Source organism: Corella eumyota, chromosome 4 (assembly GCF_963082875.1).
Source record: "Corella eumyota chromosome 4, kaCorEumy4.1, whole genome shotgun sequence".
NCBI classification, from domain to species: domain Eukaryota; kingdom Metazoa; phylum Chordata; class Ascidiacea; order Phlebobranchia; family Corellidae; genus Corella; species Corella eumyota.
In genome coordinates this window covers 8958468-8977305 of record NC_137493.1, presented here as the reverse complement: position 1 = coordinate 8977305, position 18838 = coordinate 8958468, and the positions used below count along the sequence as shown (strand labels likewise).

The following is an 18838-nucleotide window of genomic DNA, read 5'->3' as shown; positions in this document are numbered from 1 at the left end:
TTTTAAGAAAATACACACAACTAAATATATACCATTTATTACAAAAAGAAAATAAACTGCATCAATAATTGTCTTTTTAACACCTTCAAAAACCTTCTCGGGGAGAATTTATTGAACTTAAAGCACAAAAACAAATTTAGTTTTGTGTCTTTAATTATCATAATCATCTTCTTCATCCCATTTCCTCTTGAAATTAGAAGGCATAATAATCTAAAAAAAATTAAAAATGTTCATTGTTTGCCTTTAAAAAATTAAATTTTTAAAGGTAATTATTGGACAGTTTTTGCTTACTTGGGGATTTATAAATTGATGTTTTTGTGGGGTTTGCGGTTGTGAAGTTTGTCGGTTGATGTTACTTTTCCATGATGGCTAAATAAATAACAATAATTTATCACAAAATAAATTTCACAACTCTTTAAATAAATATTGTGGAATAAATATTTAATTTTTTGTAGTTCTACAACAACTTTTGAAAACTTGTTAATTTTTTTATACCTTTTGTTCTGTAACTGGGGCCAGTCTGTAGTTAACTGATGAAAGACAATATCGATCTGGAGGTAGTCTTGCTCCTGAGAAGTTTTTTAATGGAGGAAGAGCAGTGCTGTTCTTCTGTCTTGCTACTTCAACCAAAAACTAAAACATTTAAATATAACATAAAATTCATGATGAAATAAACCACTTGCTATAACTTTACTTACATCTCTTGGAGGGGGATTCTGAAATGAAGTATTTAATTGACATTGAATCGCAAGTTTAGTGTCTTCCATTGTTATACTTGATCTTCCAGCATGGTTTGCATAAGTTTTGGAATCTTCCAACACATCAGTGATATATCCTATGTAAAACAACTATTATTATTATCATAATGGTTTAATTAACAACCTAATCAAAGCTAAAATTTATCCTTTAGAATTTTTCCAACTTAAAAAGGGATCGAATTATTTTAATATAGGTTTGTTTTATTACTGTATGTGAATTCCAATAATTGGTGAACAACTTTCGGTTCATAATCAGTTACTCCCATGTCTTTTAAGATTGCTATAATTGTTTGTGCGTCTTTGGGTAGCGTTGCTTCATTATTACTTTCCATTTTGTTTAATATTATATATAAAATAATCTTAAATATAGAAATTGTTATGGTTAGAAAATAGCAATAATTAAAATTGTGAGCATTGGATTTAGAGGAAAAATTACAGGCCTTGATTAACAAACAAAATAAAGTTTATGTGTAAAAATATTCTTTTCACTTAACACATTATGCCAAATGTTTAAATTACATTAGGTTGCAACTTTAAGAAAACACCTCAGTTTTATGATAGTTAAAAATATAAATAACTTGTTAAAAAACTGTTTAACAGTTTTTTTCTTTTGCAAATAAAAAAAATTCTCAACACATAATTTCTTATAAAACTTGTATTTTATTAAGAAATTTCTTTACCATGTTAAAACATGTAATATCCTAATGTTATATTGTAACAGTAGAAAACTAAGATCTAAAACAATCTATGATTTGTTCACCATTCTGCTTCTCCGGTTGCCTTTTGGAAGACATGATCCTTTCCGTTAAGATTCATGATCCCAACTTTTAAGTTAAACTTCCATTTACATTTAGTACGATGAATTTTATCATACTGGCAAACAACTACATTGTCAGTATCAAACAGTTCGATTGGATCTTCATCAGTTCCGTCATCATCAGAGCATAGTGGCTCCTCGTCAACCGGCTCTGGAGCTTCTTTCTCCTCCTCCTCCTCTTCTTCCTCATCATCATCATCTTCCGAGTCATCATCGCTGTCTGAAGAGGAATCAACATTGCCATCAAACTGTGGAATGTTAGATTTTTGAGTAATATTTATAGATAAAGTTTTCTTTTTGAAACATTTTTTATTGTTTGTTGATAAAGATTGTTCCTCTTTTGACCTAACAGAACTACAGCTTGGCAAGTTTTGGGACAATGTGGTAAATTCTTCTTTATCGCAAGCTCCATCAACCTGAATTATAGCCGATGGCTGACTCTTGTCTCCTTGGCTTTGTGTTGTAGGATGTGCAGTGGTTTGTCTCTGTACTTGATGAGGTTGATATGCAGTAAAAACTTGTTGATTTCCAGTTAGTTGTTGCTGTTGAAACAGAACATTGTTTGGAAGAGCTAAGGTTGCTTGTTGCCCTGGTGCAGTCATTGTCATAGCTTGTCCGCGGTTAGACTGGTAAACAATGTGTTGTTGTCTGTCATTGGAGCTCCCAGCACCTTGGTAAACATACAAAGGCATTTGTGGTCTTCGGTCTTCTGGATTCTCCACTGCCTTTGACTGAACGACTTTACTTTCCCATGTTTGTTTCAGTTCTTGTAGGACTTGTTCGTCAACTCCTTCGTCTAAAAATGTTTCTCGGATGTTGTTTATGACGTCATCGATTACTGTTTGGTATAATTTTCCGACAGCGTTTTGTCCATTTACAGACTTTGACATTTTTAAATGTCGATCTTTTTTCAATTTAAAAGGTTCAAACACGAAGTTTTTAGCTTTTACACATTTAAAACAAATACAGGCGATAAAAATTGATTGTTCTGTCTGCCTGTTTTTAGTCTATAAATGATAAAAAGCAAAATTAACAAAATGACTAAGTAAACTCCAGCAGTTCAGTTGCTAGTACATTTTTTAAATGCCATCTATACTAAAGACCATATAAGTATACGACATTTTTACCTTTATTAAATAGTTTTAAACACAGTTAATAAACAATAAATAGACAGTTAAAATCACATAACGCTTCGCCCTTTAACTTAGCAGTCTCGAATTTAGGACTGCGCCATTTTCTCATCGCTTTGAATTTTTATGTAGACGTGAAAACTCATGGAAGTTGAAAGGTCATGTAAAACTGGAAATTGATGACATGCAACTAACGTTCCCTTACAAGAACATAACTAAAAGTTGTCAAATAATAAAGTGAAGTTATTTATTTTAAATTTTTATTTGAACATTTTGTTTGAATTATGTAACTTTACAGAACTAATTATTTATGTTCTGTTATTTTATTTAGTTGTGTGACGTCACAAACAATCGAGCGCATAAGAACGCACTTTTCTCTATCGCTTTCGCCTACGACCATACCACGTTGAGTACACCCCATCTCGTCCGATCTGGGAAGTTAAGCAACGTCGGGCCCGGTTAGTACTTGGATGGGTGACCGCCTGGGAATACCGGGTGCCGTAGGCTTTTTGATAAAAAACAATTTTTTTATGTAGTATAAAAATATGCAAAAATATTATTTATAAACGCCTAATAACATTTTAAAATAATTTATATAGTAGTTTAATTGTTTAAAGTTTTATATAAAAATTTGTTGCAAAAATGTTGCTGTTTTTTTAGCATTTTTACAACGAAAAGCTATTTTGTAATTTAAAATTTTTTAATACCACAAATCCGCCAATTAATCTAAGTTAAACAAAATACATTATACTACACTTGTCACTTACATACAATATATTTTATTTTACATAGTGTTTTTTACGTTCTATTACCAATTAAAAGAGGTAGTTTTACTGTTTAAATAAATACGTCCAATTGCCAATTAACTATTTGTTGCTAAAGTTTTATAAATTTAGTATTAAAAAATTAATATTTTTTTTAAATAATGCTTATTTAAACAATAGAAGACTTGATTAAATACGCAGCTTACAACACAACTTAATATCTTCTTATATTTGCTTACAAAGAACAATGAAAGGATTAAAACCCTCGCTAGAAAAGTGATCCAACTAATTACATTTAAAAGTTGGTTAAATAACATTTTTTCATTTAGAGAACTTTGCTTTTATTATGCCATTATTTCGATTTTAATTTAAATTGCGTTACGTCATAAAATAATAAGCGGATAAGAACACACCTTTCGCTAACGATTTCGCCTACGACCATACCACGTTGAGTACACCCCATCTCGTCCGATCTGGGAATTTAAGCAACGTCGGGCCCGGTTAGTACTTGGATGGGTGACCGCCTGGGAATACCGGGTGCCGTGCACTGTTAAAACATTTTACTGTGAAAAGTACAGGCAGCAGTTTTTACTGAGTATTACCGTAAATTTTACGGTACGAAATGCTGTAAAAATAAACGCGATTAACGCCGTTTTTATCTAGTTTTTACTGATTTTTATCGTAAAAAGTACGCGATTATTTAAGGTATTTTTTACTGCTACGTTTCAAGTTTTATTTACGTTCAAAATCACTGGCAGCAGTTTTTACACAAAAAAGAACAGTAAACACACACTTTTACACAGATACATGTAAAATAAAAAGGCACAAATTTGTTCAACTTTTTAGTCCAAAGTTTGGGTAGTGAATTGCACTAGCCTTCCCAATGCCAAAACCTTCGGATGTGCACCCCCAGTATAGCGTTTTTTGCTGCATTTTGAACCTGGAGCATTAATTCCAGCAAAGTATCTGTATAAAAGAAAACATTTGATTAGTTTTAGTCATCTTAGTACATTTTTGCCAACTACAAAGAAAATAAACCTAAAACCATAAGGTGAAGTATCGAATAAAAAAGTAAGTTCTTAGGTATTTCAAAAAAAAAAATTACTGGAAGAAATTCAATATCTCGCATTCATGCTAACCTTTGTATGAATTCCAGTGTTGCCACAGCCTTTTTTGGGTATAGCATGTTGAAGACATAGTATGAAATAAACAGGCATGCAACACCCAGAAAATAATTGTCACACCTCAGTATCAATTTATTTTCTATGGCTAGGACAAAGTTTGGAGCCCTTGCTGGCGAATCACCTAAAAAGTAAATGACTGTTGATTTGGGGAAAGAGCAATAAAAAAACATTTAACATAAGATTATTCGAAAATACATAAACCTACCTAACACAAAAAGAGTTGGACTTGGTTCACTTTTCTCAATTACATCCAAAAGAAGACTCTCCTCCTAAATTTAACACAAATATTATTGTACTTTATAGTGCTAGTTAAAAATGGCGATAAAAATACTAGATCATTTACTGGTCTTGATTTTCAGTTATAGAAAGTGCTATTATAAGCCCTTTTTTAAGTTTAAGTTGAACATGCAATTACAAGATTAGGACCGAAACAAGTGATATATAGATTAATAGTAATTAAATTTACCTCCACATATTTGAGAATTGCTGATATTTCCTCGTTGAAGTGGGATGTTAAAATAGACAAAATTGATGCAGCCTTTGGTGTCTCATTTGTAATGAGACTTGATTCTTTTTCTATACTCTGGATCACTTTAAGAACACTCGGCTTCGCATGTGTTTTTAATATTCTAAAGGAAATTATAAAATAACTTTTGCACAACATTTTAGACACACCAGAATTTAGGTACATTATTAGGTTGTAACCTTAACTTAATAATTTCACAGCGCAGCATATATGTCAACATTTGCAAACTAAAAAAATGATTCTTTATTATTACAAATGCTTACTTGTAAATTTGAAGACTTCTGTTAGCAATTGTGGAAATAAGTTCTTCTGCATTATTCTCTGTCAACTGACTGTAGTGCTGCAATAGGCACTTTGGATACCTCAAAAAGGGCCATTCAACCAATACTTCTTGCACTATTGTATTTTTATTGATATCCTCTCTTTGCAATGCATACGTTTTCTTCATCACCTCACAAATTTTTTCCATATCAATATTCTGACTCTTGAATACTTCCTGTAGCCACTTTTTAGATTCTATATCAGACTGACCTGATGGTGGTTGCCAGTTACGACATCCATAGGAGGATTTTAAACCTGTTGAACCAAATTCACGTTTTTTATGCAATATTTTTTTCTTCTTTCTGGCCTCATTTTCCCATCTATAAAAGAGTTGATTGGCAATGGAGTTATGTCCATTACCTATAGGAACACCATCAGCCATATCCCGAAATGATTTGGGATATTTTGACACAATGCTAAAAGCAATTCTGTCCAAGTTCTTTCGGCCTGGTTTTTCATAAATCTACAATTTTAATTTAATTATGAAAAATGGTCTTAAAAAATTAAAACTTTATAAACGATAAATCAGGAATAAGAAATGAAAAAAGGACTCTGCGAGTCAAAGCATTTTACATTTTGCCTAGATTAAACAATTAACAAATAAAGGTCCACCAACTATACTTACATTCATCACAGCTTCAATGGTTTTGTGGATCAGCTCTTTGCGCTGACCAAAGTTAGGAACCCCACCTTCTTCTAAAATTGCTTTCAGATCTAGGGAACATTGATCCCAGGGAATTTTAAAGTCATGAATCCAGTGCAAGGAATCTGAACTGGAATTTGAATCACTCGAAAGCACTGGCTCTGTACTTGCACTTCCAGACGAAGCTGTAAATACAAAATGAAAATTAATATAAAGAAAAAAGTGTGAAAATTAAATACTTACTGAAATCCATGTTGGCAGCTTTGATTAATTTTCGCGCTTGAACGAGACGAAAAGTTCCCAGTAAGTCATCTAGCTCTAAATGCTGTAGGTCGGCTATTTTAAGCACACCTAGAGAATTAAGATGAGACAAACCGGTTTCCAATCGAGTCTTTTCTTCTTCTAACTCGGGTAAGATTTGTAATAGTACACTTTGAAAATTTTCCATATTTTTATAATATAATTTTTTAAATTATACATAGACATAACCTATAAATTTATACAAAAACAAGATTGTTTAAAAAAGGGGTACAGATACAACATTAAATACAAATATGCTGTTTTAATACAATTAATTTTTTGGTGTGTAGTACATAAACAGGTAGTGGAATATAGTCATATAAATCAGTAACAGACAAGCACTCTAATTTAGGCTCTCTTTTTGTAAATGGTTCAATTTCATAAACACCATAATGAGGAAAGTAATAACCAAATTCACGAGAAACTATTAAAAATAAATTACAATCGTGTATAAACATTGCAAACACTTTACCAAGAACTAAATCATACCCATCTTTAGAAAGAACAACACACATTTCAACCTTGTACAAAGAACCTTTAAACTTTGCAGATGTTATAAAATTGCATTTAAATAACTCAAGCCCAAAATTTTCTACAGTTTTCAAAATATAACTCGAAAACTTGGCAGGAGGTAAAACAGCAATGGCATCTTCAGTAAAAAATTCTTTTTCCAGCAAACAAGCTTGCAATAATTGATGATTATGTGCCAATGTATAACACACATTAATAAAATTTTTAGTATGTCTTATAATTCGTTTAAAATATGAATGTTTACTTTCGAAACGTAGGGTCGAAGTATGCGAAATTGGACCAAACTGTAAAATTGCCCATGGATAATGTCTCATGTAGTGATGCTTTGGTCTTAAAAAAACGTTTGGAAAAATCGCACTTCTATTGTTTAAATATTCTGAGATTAAAAATCCTAAATTAGAAATATCCGATCTGTTTAAGCAAGTGGCCACCACTACTTCAGTTATGGATCTTAAAGTTAGAACCAGCTTCCATACAGAATCTTCCACATCAACCACATTGTTTAGTACAAATAAAGGAAATAATCTTAATAAGCACCAATTTTGGTTGGCATTTCCCAACAATCTTTTAGAATTTAAGATAATCTTAGGTGGCTTTGATAGTGCATCACTAGAACAATATTTAAAATGTTGAAGCTTAAAATTTAAAAACTCCATTGTAATCCAGTGGTTTTGTATGAAGTAATTAATAAACAGCATCATATCGAATTGTATTACCCCTTCAAACAAATCATGAGCTAGCTAAACATGGTGGTAAACCTGGTGAACAAACATGAAAATATTTTAATTCATTAAAAATGCTAGCTTTTTTAATTCCTTCAAAATGATTGGAATCAACGACTTGCAATAATGACAAATCATAGGAATCAGCATTTCTCATTGTTGTTTCGCATGCCCAATTTTCCTTTAAATCAGTCTGATTAATAGTGCAGTACCGACATAAATGTGATACAGTGCTAAAGTTTGTAGTAAAACCTCCAATTAGATGACTGCCCAAGTTATCACCAGATATGCACAAAATACTTCCACGAACCGGTCTTCCTATTCCCAAGTCGATTCCATCCTTTTCTAAAAGTTTAAGATCTTCTACCAAAGGGCGAAAAACAATATCCAATGAAGAAGATGTAATGTATTTGTCTTTACACAATAAAACAAGTTGAAATGTGTCAATTTTACTTCTATGACAAGGATAAAAATTAGCAAGTGTATAATATACCCCAAGAAGTTTATGTTTGCGCTTAGCAGATCCTAAAGGATTAGCAATTTCGAATGCATCCTGATATAATATAATTTGAAGTGCTGGCTCAACACCGCTGAACAACATGTTGTTTTGAAAAACCAAACCATCTGCAAAATCTTTAAACCCACTGGACGTTCCGTGTGGGGACAAGTATTGGTTTAGGGCACCTTTATTACTAAAAAGTGCCATTAACGACTTAAGGATTGGAATATATTGAAAAGAAGTTTCAGAGATGCCATCCTCTGGTTGTATAAGCAATTTCATTGGTATAGGAGCAACATAGTTAAAGTTTTTTTGTAAGTATTGCTCCCTTGTGTGCATGGACCTTAAGGAACCGTTAATGTAAAGATCGTTAATTTCATCATTATCTTTTGCATCAAGTATAACTTTTGAAACAATGTCATCCGAAATTCCATAATTTAATAAAATTCTTTGAAACTTAGAGTAAACAGAAGTAGAATAACATTCCAAGAGGTCCTGCAGATGAGAAATTATTTCCTTGATAGTATTACCAGGAACCATATACTTATGTTGAAGCATAAAATAAAAATAAATGCTGGAGCGTGTTATATCTTGAGTCTTTTTAATATTCATATTTTGAATTTCAGAAAATGAACAGTCCAATGAAGGCAAGTTTACAGATTGATTAAACTGTGTAATTTCTTCTTCTATAGGCCTATCTGTTTCCAGACTATGACAACGTGATAAATGGGATGAAAAAGATGAAACAATTTTGTAAGATTTGGTACAGTTGTGATATGGACAATCAATTTGAAATCCATTCCGAATATGCTGCTTACAATGTTTAATCATACATTTTACAGAATTAAACTTAGATTTGCAAATTTCCAGTGAACATAATAGGCTACAGCCAAAATCCATAATATACCTACTTAATAGACAGTTATTGTAGACTGACTAAAGCTAAAAAGTAAATTATTTGTACATTAAAAGTCCTATAAGATATCGATTTTAAACAAATCAAACTATTTTTGTTAGTTAGTATATTACAAATTTTCAAAAATAAAGTCTGTAGTGATATTAAAACATAATTGACCGACAGGCATCTAGCCTTCAAGCCTACCACTGTCTGACTAACTTGAATACCAGTCTCATTGAAAATCACTATTCTAGTGGAAAGTTAATTTAACCCACGAAACACTACTTATTTAACAATTTATTAAAAAAATAAGCTACATAAACCTAAAGCTACTAAACAGAAACACCACTTCCCAAAACAACCTTACCGCAGTGACTTTAGTCTGCGTGAGCGAGTTAAACTTTTCGGACGCTGTGATTGGTTGAAATATTTATTCCATTTACAAGCACGCTGGATTTACGAAAAAAATCCGTAATTTAAGAATACATAACTTAATCGTAATATTTCACGCGACCGGTCACAGTAAAATTTACGTTTTTTTTTAACAGTGTAGGCTTTTTTAAAAAAAGACCGATTTTTAAACCAAAATTAAACATTTAAAGTAATTCTAAAAAAATTATAATAACGAAGTTACAAAATATTTTTTTTTTGGATAAGGTTATTTAGCATTAAGAGGCGAAACCAACTCTTCTTTTTTGGGTTTTGTATAATTTCCGTTATCTCTTATTTTCTGTTTTTTTCATTTTTTATTTCTTTAAATTTATTGTCTGCACATGTAGCAAATAGTGTATAATTTTGGGTAATAAACAAAAATGAGATTGTATTTAAAAAAAAAAAAAAACAATTCATAACCAAACTTTATAAAAATAATAACAACATCACTTTTATACATTTCACAAAAAATATAAAATTTTAACTAAAACTGTTCTAGAAAGGTAAATATCAAACAGTGAAGAAAGATTTTGTATAAAAATGAAGTCGGAATGTTTTATTTAAATTCGAATATATTTTGATTATGCAAAATAAGGTAACATGCTCAAGAATGTTCTGCGACAAAATTATTCTGCTCTTATTACAGAAATGCGTTTTTAACTTTTTTTTGTTAAATAATTGGTACATTCAAAGGCATAAGAATGTTGGTTAGTTGTTTAGTATTTAACAGGTATAGTTCTTTTAAATTAATTAGTTGTTAGTGATATTTGTACAAAAGTGCCAAATGTCTTTATATTTTCTACTAAAGTGTTTAAATAATTGTGTATACAAGAGTTTAAATTGGTAACTTATTGCTACTATATATATAAAAACGCGACCAAAAAAATTATACTAAGAGTCTCCACTAAAATTAGAATCATAAAAATAAAGGTGTCTAGGTAAAACGACATTTTTGATATATGAATCCTTCTTTCTTCATATAAAACAAAACAAGCGTGAGTTAAAAAGAATGGAAAAATTACAATTTCTCCCTGCGAATGTTCGTATCTGTTCCATATTCAACAAATAAATCCCCACTCTCATTGGAAACATTTTTTTCAAAATTTTCACCACCGATTTTCGCCCACGACATTCTGTTAGTTGTAAAATGAAAGCCTACTCGGCCCATAGCATCTACAGCTATTACCCCTCCACTACCACCAACCCTTTCTTTCATCTTGATTAACGATTTTTCTATGGCTTGCTGTGGTGAAAGACCTGCGATATATTATAGAAATTTTAAAACAATATTAAATAGTTTTATTTCTTTTCTTTAAAAAATATTTGTACAATTTGATACCCAGTTGTGGTTTCACATTTTTAATAAAAAAGCGGTTCATATAAGGTTGCATAGTTTACGTATAAATGACGTTTTGTCATATCATTAATCAATATAAACAAACAAACAAAACAATATAACCTGACACTACCTTCTTATAAAATTGGAAAAAAATGTTGTATTTTATTTGGTTTACAAATATACTCTGCAATTAAAACTGTTTTTGCAATAACTTTGATTTACCATTTTCCACATAAAAACTGACCATTCTCGCTAAATTCATTTTCAGAATGGATTCTCCATGGCCAGTAGTGGAAACAGCAACTTTAACAAAAAACGTTTTATATCAAAATATTGAGCATTTTATAATTCTAGTATTTAAAAAATCGGTTATTATAAAATAAAATTATATTTGTTTAATATTAAGTCTATTTAAACTTTTATTACCGGAATCGTTATCAGCATAACCTCCAGAACCAGCGATTGGAGAGTCTGAAACTCGCCCGACTTTCTGTGCCGTTATGCCACCGGTAGATGTCGCACACGCAAGATTACCATGACAATCCAACGCCACTGCTCCGACTGTATCATGACCGCTAAAATGTAAAAATACTCATATATACATTTATGAGTAAATCATATGTTTAATTGATTACAAGAATGTTAGAATAGCAACTATTACTAAATGAAAGTTGCTTATACGTTGTACTAATTATTTTAACGTTAAAATAGGTAATCTTACTCTGTACTGTCAAATAGGTTGTTGATTGAGGTTGTGTACGTCGGATATTTCGCGAATTCCTTCTGCGAGGAACTGGTTATGAAATATTCCAGAGGTTTTTCTTCCAGTCCATGTTCCTTTGCCAATTGAAGACCCGCTTGTCCACTAAATAGGCAGTGATGGCTCTGTAAAAGTCATTGTTAAAAATAGATCTGATTTTAAATACGAAAGGTTAAAAACATTATTCTTGGCTTTGTGATTTCATACTCTATTATTAATTTTTATACTTAAGCCTCTTTTATTTATTTTGTAGAATATACCGCCAATTTAAAAAAAAAATTTAAAATGCAAAGTATAGCCTTTATTTGCTAAGTTAATACAATAAAATATTAAGTGCGCAGGTGTACTAATATGTTTTAAATTTCACGGACGCTGCAAACATTTTTTACCTCTTTAAGAACGATTTCTGCAGCTAGGACGGGGTTTTTAACGTTTTGAATACTTAACACACCGCCTACATCGCAGGTATCTCCTCGCATTACCATGGCATGCATTTCGACTTCCTTATTTTCGTTAAGAACTGATCCTCTTCCTTTATTTAAAAACAAAATACAAGGCACTGTATTAGCACATGTTTTTGACTTAAAAATGCTGCAATAAACAGCAACGAAATTTGATACAACAAGTTTAGTCACCCGCAACCCGCGACCGTGTAAAATTTGGCATTTTACCATCAAAACTTCAAAAATACAAAATTATGTTTTTACCAGCGTCAAAGAATGGATTGTCTTCTAAACTGACTACTGCTTTCACCACAGCATCTATAGCATTTCCGTTGGCATTTAAAACTCTAAAACAAAAACAATAGTTATAATGCATAGTCATTTAACTATGTCTAATATATCACGAACATATATCTCCTGCTTATCAACACATTTTGCCCATTTCATTAAGTTAAATTTTATTTTTACAATAGTTTGTTTACCTATAACCTTCAATTGCTGCTTCTTTTACACCTTCCGCAGATTCTTCAATTATTTCGTCAGGAATTTTCCATGCGCCTCCATGAACCAACAAAACTGGTTTAAAATTGGCATTTCCATTTCCATTCATTTTTAGACCGTTAACCTCATTCGAAATCGAACCGTTCATTTTAAATGCAAAATTAAAAAGCAAAGACTTTCTATAAAAAGTACATAGTAACTTGAATACTTTAAAAGACTAAGGCAGCTGTATACATACAGAAAGGGCTATAATACAAACACACTAAACTCTACTACACGGTGTTTGCTGTATTAATGACGCAATACAATTGTATTTTTACAATACAATATATCTTAATACTAAAACAATTGTGTGGGTTTATTTATATACCATAAAACTAGCTATAATACTTCGGTTCACTTTCTACGTAAGAACCGTTCTTTGTTGAACATTTTAATTATCTATTTCGCTAAGCTGAGTGTTATGTATATACATTATTTCATACACTTCATGTTACCCTACGTTGGGCTATTCTTTAGGGAGGAACGAAGGCGTATCATGTCTACCAATCACAGAATTAATAGCAGAGAACGCCTCTCTGTACTAAATGTCTACCCTTTACAAAACCACGTGAGAATACCAAGTTTGACCCATTGTTTAATAGCTTAAATTAAATGTTTCTCTTTTAATTCACGTTAGTGCTTATGTAAAAAGCACATGCTGCTTTTTGGCGCAACGCGAACAACGCGAATTAATGCTGGTTCGTTAAAAAGCAATACTGTTATTGATTTTTAAAGCAAGTCATTACACTAATGACTATATAGTAACATTTCGGCATAAAGTCTACGCTTAACTAAACGTCACTTCCTATTTTAATGATTCGTTCTTGTATCCAAACTATTAAGGTCTTTTACATGTATTATAATTATAATTCTACTAGCAAATGATTTAAACGACTTCTTTTCCCAAAACCTATATTCTTGGTAACTTTAACATACCGCTGAGTATGCTCTGGTGAAGGTTTTATAGTAACTTAAATTCCTGACCAAGACTGGATTATAAATAACTTAATCTTATAAAAAGACCCTCTGTGTTAGTTAATTCAAAAAAAGTTAATTTTTTATATTTCAATAGCTCCAGGCCTCATTTTCAGGTATATATTACTAGTTACTATTACTTTAAAAATCACTGTACTTGCCCATAAGTTTACACAGTATGGTAATAACGGAATATTGCGTCATGTAAATGGACTGTTTACGTTTTTTACGCTTCGGTATGCTAAGTCATTATGGCCGACCAGTTTAACTTCTATTTTTTACTTGGTAACTGATAACACCCAAATTTTTAAAATTGGTTTAGTATATTTACCTGTTGCAACTCTTAACTACCTTTAAAATGTACGTAGACGCAAACTGCATTTTTGTCTCAGTAAGCTAAATTTAAAAAAATACTGTTAAAAAAATTATTGCAAATTTTGTGGAGATATTTAAATACTCAGCCTAGCACTACATTTTTTTACCCTTGACATGTTGTCAAGAATATTTGCCCTTGATAAAATTAAATAAAAATGTTATTTTTTTTTCACTTGGTGGTGATATTTATCACTATCCATAGAAACGTTAAAGCTAAAAAGTTAGATTGTGAAAGTAGTAACCTTAAAAAAAAATTACGGCAAATGTTACTTAATTAAAGCGTTTAATGCATATAAGATGTGATAAACTAATAAGTTAAATTGCCAGTTACATGTTTACAGCTAAAACAGTTTGTGCTTATCATATTTAACAAACGTGTATTTGTAAAGCATGTAATTTTATTATTTTGCAGTTTTATAGAATAAGCATGTTGTAATTTTAGTTTGTAATTTTAGAAAAATAAGGTTTAACAATGTAATGAAAGAGAAAGAATGCAGTTAGCGTCTGGTTGGTCATGTTTTTTTGAAGCATGCCTAAAAAAGATCAACTTTTAGTAAATGAAAAATCATTTTAATCGCAGAATAAATATTTTAAAATTCAAAAGTTAATTTTTTGAGCTTAGTTTGTCAGTAAGATGTTAAGACAGTTGAGGTTTATGTTTGTATATATATATTGTTAACTTAGATAAAACTATAAATTATAGCTAAAATTTTAAACTCTGTAAAACTTTGTTTTGTATAGAATGTGAGCAAATCTAGTTCAGACACTTGTGGAATTGGAAAAAGTAAAACTTTGGCAATATTGGCAAAGTGTAGAAAAAACAGAACTGCAAAGGGTAGATTTAAATTTTGAATTTTTTTTTGTCTTTAAAAATATATATAAATATAAACTAATAGTTTACTAATATTTAAACTCATTTATTAATTTTAATATAGCATTCTTAAGTTTGTAATAAATGTAAAATTTTGTGTTTTTAGCTCCTTTAGAATCAATTCATCTAACTGCATCGAACATTTTAACTGAATTTGCTGAGCTTCCTAAATTGGGAAATCACCTTAAAACACAAAAGAAACGCCGAAACGTACAACAAAAAGATTTTAAAGCACAAATTGTATCAGGAAGGTCACAAGCTAAATCTCAACTAAATATTCTAGAACACAGGTTTATTAAGAAAATTGATATTTTTAAATAAATAAATGGACTAACAATTTATTTTTAATTTAAAAGTAAAATTATTGCTGTTGAATAATTTCGTACAATTATTATAGTTTAACTTAAATTATCCTTGGAAATATGTTGTCTGATGCAATTTTGTTTCAATTACTTAATTTCTTTATTATGTTATGGTTTATACATTAACAAAAGTTAAAGTAATATTAATGACCTAATATGTAAATATTGTTGATAGATTATCGAACAATCTTGCTATATTAGTTCCACTTTTAAAGAGGTCATGCCCCACTAATTTACTTCACATCGAAAAGTTAAACAGCAACGCAACCAAGGTTTGTACACAATTATGTGCTCACTTTTTATAGTTAAAATTTCACATAAAAAATATTTTTAAGATGTTAAAAAGATTATTTTAAAATTTAAATGTATTTATAAAAAAAAAGTTATATAAGGTCCAAGAATCATCTGAACCTCCTAAAGAAAAATCCAATTTTGTTCCTCTTACAACATTAGCTCCTCTCCAGAGATTGATAAGATCCCTGCACACTCGAGGAAGCAGAAGAAAATTTGAGTTTTCTTCCATTCTTCCAATCTCTACTTCTTCCCATTTACTACCAAGGAAAAAAACTTCAAGGTGAAAAAAATACCTATTTTTAAAAATTTAATGCAGGCAGCAATATAGACTTTGTATAGCAAATTTTACCACTTTTTTATTTTACTGTAAAAAATACATTTAAAATATCTTTTAAATAATTAAATCAAATTTGTCAGTGAAATTTTTATAATGTTACTTATTGCAATGCTATTTAAAATAATTTTTATTTAATCTAACTATTTTAAATGGTATTTTTAGTGAACAAAACAGCATATCATTAACTAGTGTAACAAAGAGTTCATTGCACTGTAAGGAGGATAAAGAGTTAGGTGGTTCCTGCAGTCAAGATAATATAAGAGGAGATAGAAGATGGTTAGATTACTTTCTAAATAATAAATAAAAAAAGCAATAAATGTTTCTTTTGGTGTCTTTTTGATAGAAGATTTTTAATTAATATTAAAAGTCTTTTTTTAATTAATATTAAAAGTCTTTTTCACTTTTTTATTTTTGATGTGGGAAGGTCGACTTCACAGCTAAATATGCCTGGGTAACATTTTTCAATCTGAACCAGTCCTGTATTAACTTTTGCAATTGGTATATTAAATAATAGAATTGCCTAATAAATAAATTGCGGGTTTATTTTTTGCTTAGTGGGAGTTAACACCATTAAAAGCACCTCGCTGAAGGGTTCTACAGCATAAAAGCAGTAGGAATCAAACCTAAGACCTTATGTAATATAGGCTAGTGTTCTTACTACTGCACTACGCTATCGGTGCTTGTAAATTATTGACAAAATAATGTCCAAATATAACAAATTTTATTTTGATAATTGATTGAATCTTATTTTCAGCTGTCAAAAATCCTTTGAGAGTTTAAAGCCAACCTACAGATCTGTGTTCCCACTTTCTGAAAAAAATGTCAGTTTAAGGCAAGAATTTGAAGTCAAAGATATATCACCAATTATTTCTTGTGGAGGTCGGCTAGGTTTGTCAATTCCAGCTAGACTTTCAACTCCTGCTATTGTCAACCTAAGGTATTTTTTTTTGACTTTTAAAAATATTTTTTTATTTACATTATGTTATTCATGGGTATTTACATGCAAAAGTTCATACTTGTAAGGTAAACAATTGCAAAAATGTTTAAACTTGTATTTTCTTTTTTACTTTATGCCTATTCAATACCAAATATTTAAAAAAAAAATTGTTTAGTGTCCGACCTGAAAAACAAAGAAACTCAAGACTTCGTTCAAGTTCTTATAACTGGGGAATATTTCAACAAAGTGGGTTAAACAACATTAATTTATCCAAATCATCTTCTCTTCATTTTATTGATTTAACCCCGAGAAGTCTTGCAGGTAAAATCATGTTATTTTGTTGTTTCTTGATTCGTAAATATTTTAATAATAATAATTTAGTTATTTTAAAACTGTTACTAGCTAAAATGTAAAATGTTATATTATTTGGTTTGGCTTTTTTGTTTCTGTTTAATTACTTAATTTTAGACTCTGTGCCGTCATTAAACAACACTGCCCTTTCTAATTTAAGTAGTGATTCTAACTGTCCAGAACTCATGGGGTCACTAAGTCACTCTTCTAAACACCAGAAAATTAATGGTAAATGGTTAACTGTCACCTAAATACTTGTTCAGTTATTTTTTTATATAAGAGTGACAAGGTTTTTCCTGTCAAGTATTAATGTGGAAATTTGCTTTTTTATTAGTATGTCATTTTGGTAGTATATATAGGTTATTAATTTGTTAGTAAACTTTGTCCATTGAATTACTAATCAATTTTGTGGGGTTTAGCAAAATTAAATTCTATTATCGCTTAAAGAAAGATTCAATGACATAGCACTAGTTGTAATTCAATACATTTTCATTATGACTTTGCTTTTTTTATAGGAACTGCCCCTGTCAACTCAGTAATGATTTCGGAACATCATTCATTCGCCAACCTGCCTTCTTCTTTCAACGTTCCAGTTTCTAATCTTGGTCACATGAGTTTGCCTAACAAAAAAGAAAATCAACTCAAAAACTCTGTAAGTAGACTTTTTATTAAAGGACCACAATTTTATTATATTTTATTAAGCATTTTTGATAAATAGTTGAAAACAGTTGGGTAAACAAATTAGGTATTTATTTGTGACTTTTTTAAACCACAAACTGCAATTGAAAAAACCATGAAGTACACTTAAAGGTGTATTAAAATGTCGTCTGGTTAAAATTAATATAAAAAGTACCATTCTTGACCTTAAGACAAGTGCTTATTTAATGTTTGTTTTGATTTTTAGCACAAGTATATTATTAGCTGAATATACATTTTCATAAAATATTAAAAATTACTATGGTAACACACTTTAAATGTTTAAGATTTTCAGATTTTTGTATTCTGTTTAAATATTGGTTTAATCACATAGATGCTTAGACTTTGTTATATTAGTCTTTAAGATACAATCTATCTTACTTGAAAAGACCATTTAAATTATTTCTTTAGATTTAAAGCGTTTTTTGAGGCTTTACTAATGTTTCTTCAATTGTTGTTGAAGTGGTTGCCTATTATAGAGTCTGTGAGAAGAATTAAGTTAAAGCTATTGTGAGATAAATAATTAAATAGTAAATGATAAAGGAATTAGTTAAAGCTATTTAATCGTAATAAAATGATTCAAATATTTGTATTGTTGTGTGTTTTGTTGTAAAGGGTAATGGAATCGTTTTATCAAACAGATAGGATCAGTATTTGAAAGAATTAGCAATAGCAACAAAAGCTTAGTGTTTGTTGATGTTGAGTATCATTCTATAGATTGGTAAGGAATTGAGATTTAGAATAAATACCCCTGTCAAAGTGGTAAGGTTAAAAAAGCAATTTATTTGTAATTTTATAAACCAATTTTGTAGATTTCGCAAGCTAAGTATGCTTAAAGTACAGAAAAAAATGTTCAACTTTTCAATTTTATGTGATATAAATAGCGCAGTAACTGATATTGAACCCAATTTCTTGAGCACATTAAAGTGAAATATTATAACTGGCAAGTAGTGTAATTGTCCAATTGTTGGTATTGTGTAATAGAAGGAGAGTGTAATTTAATTATTTTGTTTTTTGTGTTTCATGATGT

At 30.1% G+C, this 18838-nt stretch overlaps 5 protein-coding genes and 2 non-coding genes across 7 annotated transcripts; 2 read left to right on the top strand and 5 right to left on the bottom strand.

Moving 5' to 3' along the window:
* Positions 1-27: 27 nt before the first annotated feature.
* LOC145749603 (transcription initiation factor TFIID subunit 9-like) lies at positions 28-1107 on the bottom strand. The gene is made up of 5 exons (XM_082565417.1): positions 967-1107; positions 699-835; positions 496-633; positions 292-369; positions 28-210 (listed from the first exon to the last, which is right to left on the bottom strand). Exons 1-5 carry the CDS (start codon positions 1088-1090, stop codon positions 151-153), a joined length of 537 nt encoding a protein of 178 aa, XP_082421543.1. The 5' UTR covers positions 1091-1107; the 3' UTR covers positions 28-150.
* A 402-nt stretch (positions 1108-1509) lies between these two features.
* LOC145749602 (transcription initiation factor IIA subunit 1-like) lies at positions 1510-2578 on the bottom strand. The gene has a single exon (XM_082565416.1). The coding sequence runs from the start codon at positions 2463-2465 to the stop codon at positions 1515-1517; it is 951 nt and encodes a 316-aa protein (XP_082421542.1). The 5' UTR covers positions 2466-2578; the 3' UTR covers positions 1510-1514.
* A 515-nt stretch (positions 2579-3093) lies between these two features.
* Positions 3094-3212, top strand: LOC145751697 (5S ribosomal RNA). Its single transcript, XR_014283757.1, has one exon. It is a non-coding gene; the product is annotated as a 5S ribosomal RNA (ribosomal RNA).
* A 687-nt stretch (positions 3213-3899) lies between these two features.
* On the top strand, positions 3900-4018 carry LOC145751690 (5S ribosomal RNA). The gene has a single exon (XR_014283751.1). It is a non-coding gene; the product is annotated as a 5S ribosomal RNA (ribosomal RNA).
* A 293-nt stretch (positions 4019-4311) lies between these two features.
* LOC145750781 (uncharacterized) lies at positions 4312-6591 on the bottom strand. The gene is made up of 7 exons (XM_082566857.1): positions 6387-6591; positions 6126-6328; positions 5443-5963; positions 5120-5282; positions 4859-4922; positions 4609-4774; positions 4312-4435 (listed from the first exon to the last, which is right to left on the bottom strand). The coding sequence occupies exons 1-7, from the start codon at positions 6589-6591 to the stop codon at positions 4312-4314; spliced, it is 1446 nt and encodes a 481-aa protein (XP_082422983.1).
* Positions 6592-7703: 1112 nt separating this feature from the next.
* On the bottom strand, positions 7704-9095 carry LOC145750780 (uncharacterized). Its single transcript, XM_082566855.1, has one exon. The coding sequence runs from the start codon at positions 9093-9095 to the stop codon at positions 7704-7706; it is 1392 nt and encodes a 463-aa protein (XP_082422981.1).
* Positions 9096-10061: 966 nt separating this feature from the next.
* Positions 10062-12742, bottom strand: LOC145749550 (isoaspartyl peptidase/L-asparaginase-like). The gene is made up of 7 exons (XM_082565345.1): positions 12550-12742; positions 12332-12414; positions 12014-12156; positions 11586-11749; positions 11291-11439; positions 11087-11167; positions 10062-10782 (listed from the first exon to the last, which is right to left on the bottom strand). Exons 1-7 carry the CDS (start codon positions 12714-12716, stop codon positions 10544-10546), a joined length of 1026 nt encoding a protein of 341 aa, XP_082421471.1. The 5' UTR covers positions 12717-12742; the 3' UTR covers positions 10062-10543.
* Between the last annotated feature and the right edge of the window lie 6096 nt (positions 12743-18838).

Excerpts from the sequence above, each read along its gene's own strand:
- LOC145749603 (XM_082565417.1), bottom strand. The coding sequence starts at position 1,090 with ATGGAAAGTAATAATGAAGCAACGCTACCCAAAGACGCACAAACAATT. Across the intron at positions 370-495 it reads CCCCAGTTACAGAACAAAAG|CCATCATGGAAAAGTAACAT; the intron begins GTATAAAAAAAT and ends TTATTTATTTAG. Across the intron at positions 211-291 it reads ATCAATTTATAAATCCCCAA|ATTATTATGCCTTCTAATTT; the intron begins GTAAGCAAAAAC and ends AATTTTTTTTAG.
- LOC145750781 (XM_082566857.1), bottom strand. The coding sequence starts at position 6,591 with ATGGAAAATTTTCAAAGTGTACTATTACAAATCTTACCCGAGTTAGAA. Across the intron at positions 6,329-6,386 it reads AGCTGCCAACATGGATTTCA|CTTCGTCTGGAAGTGCAAGT; the intron begins GTAAGTATTTAA and ends TTGTATTTACAG. Across the intron at positions 5,283-5,442 it reads AGAAGTCTTCAAATTTACAA|AATATTAAAAACACATGCGA; the intron begins GTAAGCATTTGT and ends AATTTCCTTTAG.
- LOC145750780 (XM_082566855.1), bottom strand. The coding sequence starts at position 9,095 with ATGGATTTTGGCTGTAGCCTATTATGTTCACTGGAAATTTGCAAATCT.
- LOC145749602 (XM_082565416.1), bottom strand. The coding sequence starts at position 2,465 with ATGTCAAAGTCTGTAAATGGACAAAACGCTGTCGGAAAATTATACCAA.
- LOC145749550 (XM_082565345.1), bottom strand. The coding sequence starts at position 12,716 with ATGAACGGTTCGATTTCGAATGAGGTTAACGGTCTAAAAATGAATGGA. Across the intron at positions 12,415-12,549 it reads GCAGCAATTGAAGGTTATAG|AGTTTTAAATGCCAACGGAA; the intron begins GTAAACAAACTA and ends TTTTTGTTTTAG. Across the intron at positions 11,750-12,013 it reads CAGAAATCGTTCTTAAAGAG|AGCCATCACTGCCTATTTAG; the intron begins GTAAAAAATGTT and ends TGACTTTTACAG.